This window comes from Gallus gallus, chromosome 6 (assembly GCF_016699485.2).
Source record: "Gallus gallus isolate bGalGal1 chromosome 6, bGalGal1.mat.broiler.GRCg7b, whole genome shotgun sequence".
Classification (NCBI taxonomy): Eukaryota; Metazoa; Chordata; class Aves; order Galliformes; family Phasianidae; genus Gallus; species Gallus gallus.
This window is the reverse complement of record NC_052537.1, coordinates 612,207-623,865: the sequence shown is the minus strand read 5'-3', so window position 1 is coordinate 623,865 and position 11,659 is coordinate 612,207. Positions and strand designations below refer to the sequence as shown.

The window sequence follows — 11,659 nt, the reverse complement described above, 5'->3', positions numbered from 1 at the left end:
CCCCATGTATGGCTGCGAGAATGATGGAGGGTGTACTAAACGTAGCACATGCACAGGGCTTATGATTCCCGTGACACAGGGATGACATATTCGTATAGCCTTTCTATTATATTGCCAGATAGTATTTCAGCGTTAGAGAGATATGAATTGTCGGAGAGTATTCCATCGTAGTTTAAGCCTAAGAGGGCACCATCCTATAACAAAATACAGAGTGAGCCTTAAACGTTGTCATTCAATTTAGTTCCCTAAAGCAAAGCAAAGCAAAACAAACACGCAAACACAGCAGCTCCTCTCCTCCCCCTAAAATAATGGGTGAAAGTCTCCCACCTGCTGCCTTTCACAAATTGCATGGCCAAAAACTGTTTTATGGAAAACAGTTGGTTAAATTGCAAACTAAACTGAACTCCAATTTTCGATAATTATGAGACGTTCTGTGAGTCCAGAAGGAAAATCCCTACTGCAGAGACGCACAAAAGCACGGAGCATTTGTGCTGCTCTTCTCAAGAGGAGCATTTCCAAAAGGGGGCACCAGATACATGCTTTTAAACTGCATTCCTACTGCTTTCTTGAGCCTATTTCCCCCTCCTTTCCCCACGACTTCCTCCACAACAGGTACGGACCACCCTAAATGGAAAGTACTCACATTTTGCCTGTCGTATGTTGTGCTTTTCAACACCAAAACCTGCCTTTCCTTTGTGCTGGAATAACCTCCTTTTTATTACAATTGGCCGTGTGACAGGGAGTCATTGCTATTTCACCGCGTTACTGCGTTCACACCCACAGCTGAGCAGCATAGATTTGGCTTTACTGTTGGGTTCCTGACTGCTCAGCCAGTTTTGTTCTCCCTGGCTTCTCCCTGACTCAGAAGAGTCATAGGCACGTTAGAGCTTAGAGTTCCTTTTTTTTTCCTGTACTGTAGGGCTTGGCCTCCAGTTTTGGCTTTGTTTATATCCCAAGGTATCAGATAGCAAATTAAGTTCAAGGCAGTGATGATGTCCTGCTCGGAAATGGATGTGCTGGATGGCAGAAGAGGATTCTTGGCCAAGTATGGAATCATCTCTGTTCCTTCACAAAGGTAAATTTTTAAAAGGTAAACACACAGAGGTGGATCCTTCAAGGCAGGATGCCTTGAAGGAGGTGACCCTCACTTGACATCAGTCAGGTATTTCAGTGCAGCTGAGATTAAGGAGACATTACAAAGCTCTGAAAATGTTCCTGAATGTTTTTAGTTGTTCAATTGTCTAAAAGAACACAAGCAATGCAAAAAACAAGGAAAGAAAGAAGCAGAACAGCACCAACTGCGTGTCCTGAACAGAATCCAGCTTTAATAGAGATTAAAAATTATTCCCATTCCTTTTTCTTCTTAGTGACTTAATTTGTTCTCACCTTCTCTCTCTGCTCTCTCCACACGCCTTCCCATTTCTTACATGTCCTGTTCTCCTACTGTTGAACTCCTGTCGTCTTTATTTCTCTTCCTTTCTACCTTTGGAATCCCTTCCCTGATGCCCCTTCCCTCCTTTGCCTCTTCTGTCTTTTCTAACTTCACTTCTCTGCTGTCTTCCTCTCCTCTACTTCATTTCTTTTCCATACTCTTCTCTCCCTTTTCTCTGCGCCGTTATTTCTCTTCTTCCTTCTTCTGCACTTCTGTGCTCTGCTGTTCCCTCCTCGCAGTCCTCCCCTGCCCATTACTCCTCTTTTCCTTTTCTCCTCCTCACTCCTGTTTCCCCGTTTCTGCTTTACCTCTTCCCACTGATGTGGCGACTCATCTACTCTTAGGTTCTTCTCCCTTAGTATTATCCTCTCCTCTTCTGCTGGGTCATCTTCCCTCTGTCCTTGCTCCTCTTCAGCTGGCTATTAATTCTCCCCGTGACGGCTCCTATTGTGCCATTCTTTCTTCCCCGCATCCTCACTTTTCCTTCGTCTGCGTCTGCACTCCTCTTCCACTGTTCTTTCTTCTGTGTCTCCTCAGTCCTCTTTCTTCGGCATCTGCACTCCTTTTCTCCTGTTCTTTCTTCTCTGTATCCTCACTCCTATTTCTTCTGCCTCTGCTCTCCTCTCTGCTCTTCTTTATTCCCTGTATTCTCACTTATCTATCTTCTGCATCTGTTCCCCTTCTCCTGTTTTTTCCCCTGTATCCTCACTTCTTTCTTCTGACCGCTCTCCTTTTCTGCTCTTCTTTGCTCCCTATATCATCTCATCTTCTGCATCTGTACTCTTCTGCTGTTCATTATTTCCCTGTATCTTTCCCCTCTTCCCACCTCCTGTACTTCTGCCATACCTCTTTTCTCTCTTCTGCTCTTAAGCTCCTCTCCGCTTCTGCTTTTCTGTCTCATCTGTATCCACTCATCATTTTTTTCAGCTTTTCTTCCCACCCGCTTGTTTTTCTTACCTTCATCCTCTTTTTCTTCTCTTCCTCTTCTGCTCTTGTTTCTTCCGTGTCTGTTCTTCTCTCTTTCTGCTCTTATCCTTCCCAGCATCTGTCATAGCTTTATCCTCTCTTCTCTTCTGCTCATCTCCTCTTCTGCTGTCTTGCCTGTATCAGATCCTTTCCTCTGTTGCTCTTTTCATCTTCTGCACTTCTTCCTTACCTGTATCCTTCCTTCTTCTCTTCTACTCTTGTTTTACCAGCATGCTTTTTCCCCCTCTCCAGCTCTCCAATCTGTTCCTGCTCATCTCTCTTAATTTCATCCTCAGTTCTGCTCTTCTCTCTTACCTGTATCCACTCATCATAGGCCAAGGGAAGAAAGGTGCTTGCTAAGCAAAGGCAGGCAGGTGCTTGCTTAGCAACGGCAGGTAAGGGTGTGCTTGAAAAAGGTCTGACTTGAAGTGAGGGTGCAGAGCAGATTTAACCTCTGCGGGTGTGTATGCCAGAGCATGAAGCATCGTCAACGAGCACAGGGTAGCACCAGCTTGACACAGGGGAAGCTTCCACAGAGCCCCCAGTAGGAGTCCCAGGGTGATGAGATGAAGCTGATTTTGGCAGCATTAACGGTGGTTTTCCAGGATCTGTGCCTTCTAGGGCTGGGGGCTGTCACTGGGGTGGCTTTCACAGGACACCCCCCAGCCCACCTCAGGACCCACGGGGAGTCTGTCGGTGACAAATGTGTCACTGAGTGACAGCATCAGGGTGGGAATGCGTGGAACACAGTGCCCAGGGCAGAGCCAAGCGGCGCTGGGGGGGGGTCAGCCCCAGGGAGAAAGCCTCTCCCATGGAAGAAACGGATTGCTTAATGCCGTGGGTGAGATTCACGATGGGAATCTCCACAACAGAAAGCGTTGTGCTAAACGTGTGAGGTGAAGGGATCATCACTATCAAGATAAAAGTCACAGTATGGAAGATTTAGCGATGGCGTGCTGACTAGAAGAAAAAAACAACTCTTGCCTCGTGATTTTTCTTTCGGTCTCTCTTATCATCATCTATTTATCTCATCAGCAGATCTGAGGCTGACCAAAGCCTGTTGCCATGAGCTTTGCTGAACCCATCAAAACTGAGGCTCAGAGGTATTACACCAGCACATAGCATAGGAGAACCCCATCACCTCCATCGTCAAGGGAAGAAGAAAGGGGAACTGTCACAATTAATTACCTCCTCTAAATTGATAGTTGTAGGCTTCTCGTCACACACTACTGCTGTAAAGCAGAACAACAAAGATGTTTACAGCTGCGATAGGGATTTTTGCATACGTGCAACCACACAAGGCTGAGCACACTCCTGTCCCTCTGACATGTTGAGAAATAGCCAGAAGAGCGCAGTGTGCTCTTGCTGTCAGGCTACATACTCCGAGCATTTCCAAAGGCATGCTGTTCTGTAGAACATGCTGAGCCGCCCGGACAGTTGGTGCAGGAAGAACGCAGCAGTATCAGCGCACTCCATCCCGGGGATCTGAATGCATTTGCAGAGAGAACAGGGAAATAAGAGGTAAGAGAGAGAAAAAACAAAGCAGGCAAATAGCAGAGCTGTCCACGGGGGGCGGGGCTTAAGGCAGGGCCTGTGCCGGAGGGTGGCCCAGCACAGTCGGGGCCTCGGGGCCCAGTCTGGAGGGGGCCTGGCACAGTTGTGGCCACCTTTGGGCCCAGTCTGGAGGGGGCCCAGGCAGAGCCAGGGCGTCGGGGCCCAGTCTGGAGGAGGACCAGGCTCAGTTGGGGCTGCTTTGGGGCCCAGTCTGGAGGGGGGCCCAGCACAGTCGGGGCCTCGGGGCCCAGTCTGGAGGGGGGCCTGGCACAGTTGAGGCCTCCTTTGGGCCCAGTCTGGAGGGGGCCCAGGCAGAGCCAGGGCGTCGGGGCCCAGACTGGAGGAGGACCAGGCTCAGTTGGGGCTGCTTTGGGGCCCAGTCTGGAGGAGGACCAGGCTCAGTTGGGGCTGCTTTGTGGCCCAGGCTGGAGGAGGACCAGGCTCAGTTGGGGCTGCTTTGGGGCCCAGGCTGGAGGAGGACCAGGCTCGGTTGAGGCTGCTTTGGGGCCCAGTCTGGAGGGGGGCCCAGCACAGTCGGGGCCTCGGGGCCCAGTCTGGAGGGGGCCTGGCACAGTTGTGGCCTCCTTTGGGCCCAGTCTGGAGGGGGCCCAGGCAGAGCCAGGGCGTCGGGGCCCAGTCTGGAGGAGGACCAGGCTCAGTTGGGGCTGCTTTGGGGCCCAGTCTGGAGGGGGGCCCAGCACAGTCGGGGCCTCGGGGCCCAGTCTGGAGGGGGGCCTGGCACAGTTGAGGCCTCCTTTGGGCCCAGTCTGGAGGGGGCCCAGGCAGAGCCAGGGCGTCGGGGCCCAGACTGGAGGAGGACCAGGCTCAGTTGGGGCTGCTTTGGGGCCCAGTCTGGAGGAGGACCAGGCTCAGTTGGGGCTGCTTTGGGGCCCAGGCTGGAGGAGGACCAGGCTCAGTTGGGGCTGCTTTGGGGCCCAGGCTGGAGGAGGACCAGGCTCTGTTGGGGCTGCTTTGGGGCCCAGTCTGGAGGAGGACCAGGCTCAGTTGGGGCTGCTTTGGGGCCCAGGCTGGAGGAGGACCAGGCTCAGTTGGGGCTGCTTTGGGGCCCAGGCTGGAGGAGGACCAGGCTCAGTTGGGGCTGCTTTGGGGCCCAGGATGGAGGGGGGCCTGGCACAGTTGGGGCTGCTTTGGGGCCCAGGCTGGAGGAGGACCAGGCTCAGTTGGGGCTGCTTTGGGACCCAGGAGGCCCAGGCTGGAGGAGGACCAGGCTCAGCTGGGGCTGCTTTGGGGCCCAGTCCGGAGGGATGCCCGGCAAAGCCAGAGCCTTGTGGCAGCAGTCCAACTCTCAAGTTCAACCTTTAACCATAACCTAAAATGGTAACCGTAGTGAAAGGTAGTGGCAGATACAGCTGCTTTACTGTGTTTTAATTTTCCCAAGAATGGTGAAGGACTCAAGCTAGTAAAGAAAGACCCCTTTCTGAAGAACAGGACTCAGAAGGTATTAGCAGAGAGCAGATGTCCCAGTAGAGATTCTTCCCCTTAGACAGCCAGCCCTTAAATGAGGTTAGGGAGGGCTGGGACCAGGCTCCACCCCTTTTCTGCACAGGTGAAACGCTTCCAGCCGTGCTCCGCAGCAGACCATGTTTTAACAAAGGTGAAAGCCTGTGAAACAAAAGAATCCCTTCTTACTTGTTTCACGTTTGTGTTTGTTGACCGCAGTTCCAACCAGGTGGACTCTCAATGTCTTGCAAGCGACACCTAGAAGCAGGTACAGGCAGGAGGTACAGCACCCTGCAACCTCCAGGTGAGTGACAGCAGCCAGGCAGGGCTTTGACCTCTGCAGGGTGATTGTGTGGAGCATTATGCACAGGAACAGCTGAGTCTAAAGATGATGGCAGAGCTGCAGAGCTAACCATAATAGAGAGGCACAGCGGCTCAGCTCGTTTCCCACCGTAACGCAGGAAATAAGAGCCACGAGGGAAATGCAGACGCACTGTGCTTTCCTCTTTTGTCTCATGCCTTCTGGCCCTGTCAGAGGGGAGGAATGAGCTGCGCTTCCGCAGAGACCTTCCTCTCACAGCCACTCACCCCTCAGGTTGGAGCACTCCTGGCTGCAGGGTGGGAAAGCCAGTTCTTGCCTGATGGTATCTGCAAAGCTGAGAAAGAAAGACAAACTATGGCCTCTTCTCTCATAAAGTGAGAGGGGAGATCCTGTGCTACTGGGCTGCAGTCAAGAGTCTGAGAGAGTCTGTGTTGTGTGAGATTTTAGAGAGAGCGCTGGGGAGTGTGGGAGCAGTGCAAACCTGCCGGGATGCTTTTACTTTCAGGGGCCTTTGTGCAACACCAGATGTTCATGTCCTAGAAGCACGTGGCGGAGCACGTCCTGGGATCAAGGTGCCATGGACTGGAAAATGCAGCTCTGGACATACAGGCTTGGCGGAGTTCCTGTGTGAAGACAAAACTCCCAGTACTCCAGAAACGTGGAGGCAGAAGAGCAGTGACAAGGTATCTGTATGTCTGTCAGTATATGTGCACAGCCAGGAGTGCGTGGGCAGACAAAGAAGCGTTGTGCAGGCAGGGAAAAATGAGTGCTGTGGGTCCTGGGAGCAGCAATGCGGGAGGCTCCTCCTGCTAGTGCTCTTCCGCTGGAACGTCCCTTTGGTTTTCTACCTGGGAGAATATTTGAACCCGTTGAAAAAGGTCTGACTTGAAGCGAGGGTGCAGAGCAGATTTAACCTCTGCAGGTGTGTATGCCAGAGCATGAAGCATCGTCAACGAGCACGGGGTAGCACCAGCTTGACACAGGGGAAGCTTCCACAGAGCCCCCAGATGGAGTCCCAGGGTGATGAGATGAAGCTGATTTTGGCAGCATTAACGGTGGTTTTCCAGGATCTGAGCCTTCTAGGGCTGGGGGCTGTCACTGGGGTTGCTTTCACAGGACACCCCTCAGCCCACCTCAGGACCCACGGGGAGTCTGTCGGTGACAAATGTGTCACTGAGTGACAGCATCAGGGTGGGAATGCGTGGAACAGTGGCGCTGGGGGGGGTCAGCCCCAAGGAGAAAGCCTCCCCCATGGAAGAAACGGATTGCTTAATGCCGTGGGTGAGATGTTGGAGAACAGCAAATTAATGAGGTTAAAAGGTGCCGCCCGGGTACTGTGGGAACCTCCTCCCACCCTGCAAGTGCTGTCCAAAGCTCTCCAGTGCCCCCTGCTGCTCTTTGCAGTTCCCCACTAAGCTCCCGTTGCCTCCCAGTATTGTCCAGAGTCTCCTTGTGCAAACTCAGTGCCCCCCAGTGCTGCCTGGAGCCACCCCAGTGCTGTATGCGGCCCTCAGTAGCCTCCCAGTGCCCCCCAGTGGACTTCCCAGTGCCTCCAGTAGTGCCCAGTGCCCCCAGTTCAACACACCCACTGCTCAGCACGTGACCGTCGCCTTCCCCAGGAACAAAACAAGGCAACAGAGACGTTGACAGCAGCGATGGTGATGGAGATGTTCAGACTGGAGGAGCTCTTGGCTCGCTGCAGCCACCCCACCACAACAGCATCCCCAGAGGTGGGCACGGGGACCTGGGGGGGCTTTGGTGCTGCACAAACGACTGCAGGCAGAGGTGTAGGAAAGTGAACGCCAAGCATTTAATAATTGAACGTACAAAACAGCAAATAAATGACAATAGATATTCCCAACCATTTCCCACCCTGACAATTGTTTCTGATCCCACCCCCTAAAATTCCCACCCTCTAATCAATTTCCCACCCCCCAGCTCCCACCCCGCAATCAATTTCTCACCTTCCCCCCCCCCACCCCCCGCCCCGGCTCCCTCCCACCAATAGTTCCCTCCCTCTGCAAAACACTTCCCAGCCCCCCAAATTCCCACCCCAATAATTCCTTCCTCCAAATTCCAACCATTTCGGAGTGCAACATGATCAGAGTACAATTTCCCACCCAGAATTGCCACCCCACAAAATTCCCTCCCCCTCCCCACACCTCCAATGCCAGCAGTCACAAAGTCCAATCCTTTTTGATGCCAACCATCTCCCACAGCAGCCATTTCTCACCCCAGCAGTTCCCCACCCCCCAAATTCCCACCCCAACAATATCACAGTACAGCCATTTCATTTCCAACCTCAAAAAGATGCCAGCGCCCCAAGAATTCCCACCCCAAGTTCCCTCCCCCCACCCATTCCCCACTCCGGCAGTTCCCCACCCCAGATTCCCACCCCAACAATAGCACAGTACAGCCATTTCATTTCCAACCCCAAAAAGATCCCAGCACCCCAAGGATTCCCACCCTCAGTTCCCACCCAAAGAATTCCCACCCCAAATTCCCTCCCCCCACCCATTCCCCACACCAACAGTTCCCCAGCCCACAACCACCCCCCACCCTAACATTTGCCACCCCAGTAATTCCCACCCCCCAACCATTTCCCACCCCCCAGCCAACATTTCCCAGCCCAAAGCTTTGACAGTCCAACACTTTTGCGGTCCATCAGCTTCAGAGTCCCGCATTGCCCCAGCCCAAGATGCCGTTTGTGGACAGCCCAGATTTGGAGGGGGAAGGCTGGGGCCAGTGCTGGTGCCCCCGGAACACTGCCGCTGCTCTCTGGGCATGGTGGGGGCCAGCGAGGAGCCCAGGGCTACAGGGAGCCGTGTTTGTCGGCTATGGCCACGTCTCCTGCTACACCAAGTGGGCCGGTTTCTTGGCACGCTCCCTCTCGAGCAGCTGTTGGGCTGTGATGGGCACCGAGTCCTCCTGCTGCGCGCCGTGCTGACACAGCCAGCTTCGCCTAGCGCCGGTGTTTGTGGCCTGGAACATCCTGGCCCCGCGGCAGCTTCCTCTTTCTGGCTGGGACGCTGCCGGTGTGCTGCTCGTGCCCGGTGCTCTTGCCTTTTGTGGTGGTGCAGGCGGGCGCTGGGCACTTGGCTGGCTCGGTGCTGTCCCCATGGTGCTTGTCTGCCACCCGGCAGGAGATGCATCCGGGTGGCAGGGCCAGGCGGGCGAGAACCACGTGGGGCTGCCTCCGCTGCACCTGTTCCATGACCTGTCCACTTTGCGTGAAAGGAGGCACGGGGTGCTTGGCTGGCTCGGTGCTGTCCCCGGGGTGCTTGTCTGCCACCCGGCAGGAGATGCATCCGGGTGGCAGTGCCAGGCGGGCGAGAACCACCCGGGGCTGCCTCCGCTGCGCCTCTTCCATCAGATGTGCGGTGCGGAGCAACAGGGGTTTGGGGGCAGCCAGGGGGGGCGGCAGTGCCAGGCGGGTGAGAACCACCCGGGGCTGCCTCCGCCGCGCCTCTTCCATCAGATGTGTGGTGTGGGGCGACGGAGGCGCAGGGGCAGCCAGGGGGGTCGGCACGGGCAGCTCAGGGGATGCTGGCTGCCACCAGAGCGAGTTGCTGAGGAGCCCTGGTTCAGGTTGTGTCTCTTTGCTCAGCTCCCTGCTGGCCCTGGAGGAGTCAGAGTGCTCTGTGCTGGAAGAAGAGGAGTCGAGGCTGCTGGAGACATCTGGGCTCAGTGGCTCCGTGGCAGTGATGCACTGCATCAGCTCTTCCATTTGGCAGCTGTTCGCAGTGTCTTTGGTCCCCTCTCTTGTGACACCGGGCAGGTCCTGGTTGTGCTGGGGGACCTCCAGAGCACTCGCCGCTTCTGAGAAAGCAAGAACATCCCCCCGAACGATGATGGCAGTCTTCCCACACCCGCTCGGTGCAGGCACCCACCCGTCACCTCTGCAGACCACAGTCTCACCGTCAATCCAGGTGAGCAAATTGTCAATTTCCACGTCGTTGTCAAGTCTGTCGGTGCTGGGTGCCTCTTCTGGAAAAGGCAGAAAATCCCCAGCGGGGCAATGCCGGCTTTCCCACGCCCACTCAGTGCAGACACCCCCCCACCAGCTCTGCTGCCCCTCAGAGAGAGACTCACCGTTGTTGATCCACGTGAGCAGGTCATCAATGTCTGCGGTGTCGTACAGGATGCCTGTCTTGGATGTCACTTCTGGAAAAGGAAGAAAATCCCCGGTGGGGCAATGCCAGCTTTCTTTCCCACACCCACTGGGTGCCAACGACCCCCGCCAGCTCTGCTGCCCCCAAACTCACCGTCGTTGAGCCATGCCAGGAGATCATGGATGTCCGCGATGTCCTCCGGGATGTCTGCGCTCGTTGTCACTGCTGGGAAAGCAAGAACATCCCCAGTGGGGCAGTGGCAGCTTTCCCACAGCCACCCGGTGCGGACAGCCTGCCACCCGCTCTGCAGCCCCTGAACTCACCGCCTGATTCCAGCGTCGCAGCGCTGCAGGCGAGCTGAGCCGTGGCGGGATGGGGGCACACGTCGGTGGGCGCTGGGTGCCCCTGGTCCTCCGTGAGCACCACGGCGTCTTGAAAGGGCTCCATCGGTGGCTCCCAGGTGGCGGGCAGGGTGCGGGGCACGGGGAGCACCTGCTCCTGCAGTGACGGTACCTGCAAAAGAACTGGTGGGGGGCCGGGGCGGCCGGGGGCCTGCGGCAGGCAGGTGCCTGCGGGCTGCGGGGGCTCCCCGTGGAACACAGCCCCAGGCCACAGCCCCATCGGCTGCTGGGGCAGCAGCGTCCCTGCCAGCAGGGGATGTCCCCAGCAGTGAGCAGGGGCAGTGGGGGGAGCCATACCTGGGTGCAGCCCCCCAGGTAGCAGCTGCAGCACGGGCAAGTGCAGCCCCACAGTTGGGGGCAGCCCCCCAGGGGGGAGCTGCGCTGCCTGTCCCCAGACACCTGGTACCCCAGGCCAGACAGAGGCCTGAGGCGCCAGGTAGGTGGCAGTGGGGACAGGGAGGGGTCGGGGTGGTACCGGCATCGGTCCGCGGATGGTGGGCTGCATCCAGGCGGGGTCCGGTGGCGGCACAGTCGCTTCAACGAAAATGGCGTCGGGTGTCAGAGGCACCGTCAGCGCTCCTCGAGGGATTCTCTCTGTGGGGAAAGGCCAAAGTAGGCGCTGGGGTGAGATCTGGGGCGCTGGGGTGGGATCTGGGGCACAGGGGTGAGATCGGGCTTACAGGGGTGGGATCTGGGGCGCTGGGGTGAGATCTGGGTTACAGGGGAGGGATCTGGGGTGCTGGGGTGAGATCTGGGTTACAGGGGTGAGATCTGGGTTAAAGGGGTGGGATCTGGGGTGCTGGGGTGAGGTCTGGGTTACAGGGGTGGGATCTGGGTTACAGGGGTGAGATCTGGGTTACAGGGGTGAGATCTGGTGTGCTGGGGTGGGATCTGGGGCACAGGGGTGAGATCGGGCTTACAGGGGTGGGATCTGGGGCTCTGGGGTGCTGGGGTGGGATCTGGGTTACAGGGGTGGGATCTGGGGTGCTGGGGTGAGATCTCGGTTACATGGGTTGGGATCTGGTTTACAGGGGTTAGATCTGGGGTGCTGGGGTGAGATCTGGGTTACAGGGGTGGGATCTGGGGTGCTGGGGTGAGATCTGGTTTACAGGGGTGAGATCTGGGGTGCTGGGGTGAGATCTGGGTTACAGGGGTGAGATCTGGGTTAAAGGGATGGGATCTGGGTTACAGGGGTGAGATCTGGGGTGCTGGGGTGAGGTCTGGGTTACAGGGGTGGGATCTGGGTTACAGGGGTGAGATCTGGGGTGCTGGGCTGAGATCTGGGTTACAGGGGTGAGATCTGTCGTGCTGGGGTGAGATCTGGGTTACAGGGGTGGTATCTAGGGTGCTGGGGTGAGATCTGGGGCTTACAGGGGTGAGATCTAGGTTACAGGGGTGGGATCTGGGGCTC

General features: G+C 56.2%; 2 protein-coding genes across 3 annotated transcripts in view; one reads left to right on the top strand and one right to left on the bottom strand.

The window, feature by feature from the left end:
• Window positions 1-11,659, top strand: part of LOC121111076 (protein MANBAL-like) — a 614,289-nt gene that overhangs the window by 85,633 nt on the left and 516,997 nt on the right. The gene's annotated exons all lie outside the window — the stretch shown is intronic.
• Window positions 6,860-10,334, bottom strand: LOC124418395. The gene is made up of 5 exons (XM_046943334.1): window positions 10,171-10,334; window positions 10,001-10,072; window positions 9,654-9,899; window positions 9,263-9,554; window positions 6,860-6,908 (listed from the first exon to the last, which is right to left on the bottom strand). The coding sequence occupies exons 1-5, from the start codon at window positions 10,292-10,294 to the stop codon at window positions 6,860-6,862; spliced, it is 783 nt and encodes a 260-aa protein (XP_046799290.1). The 5' UTR covers window positions 10,295-10,334.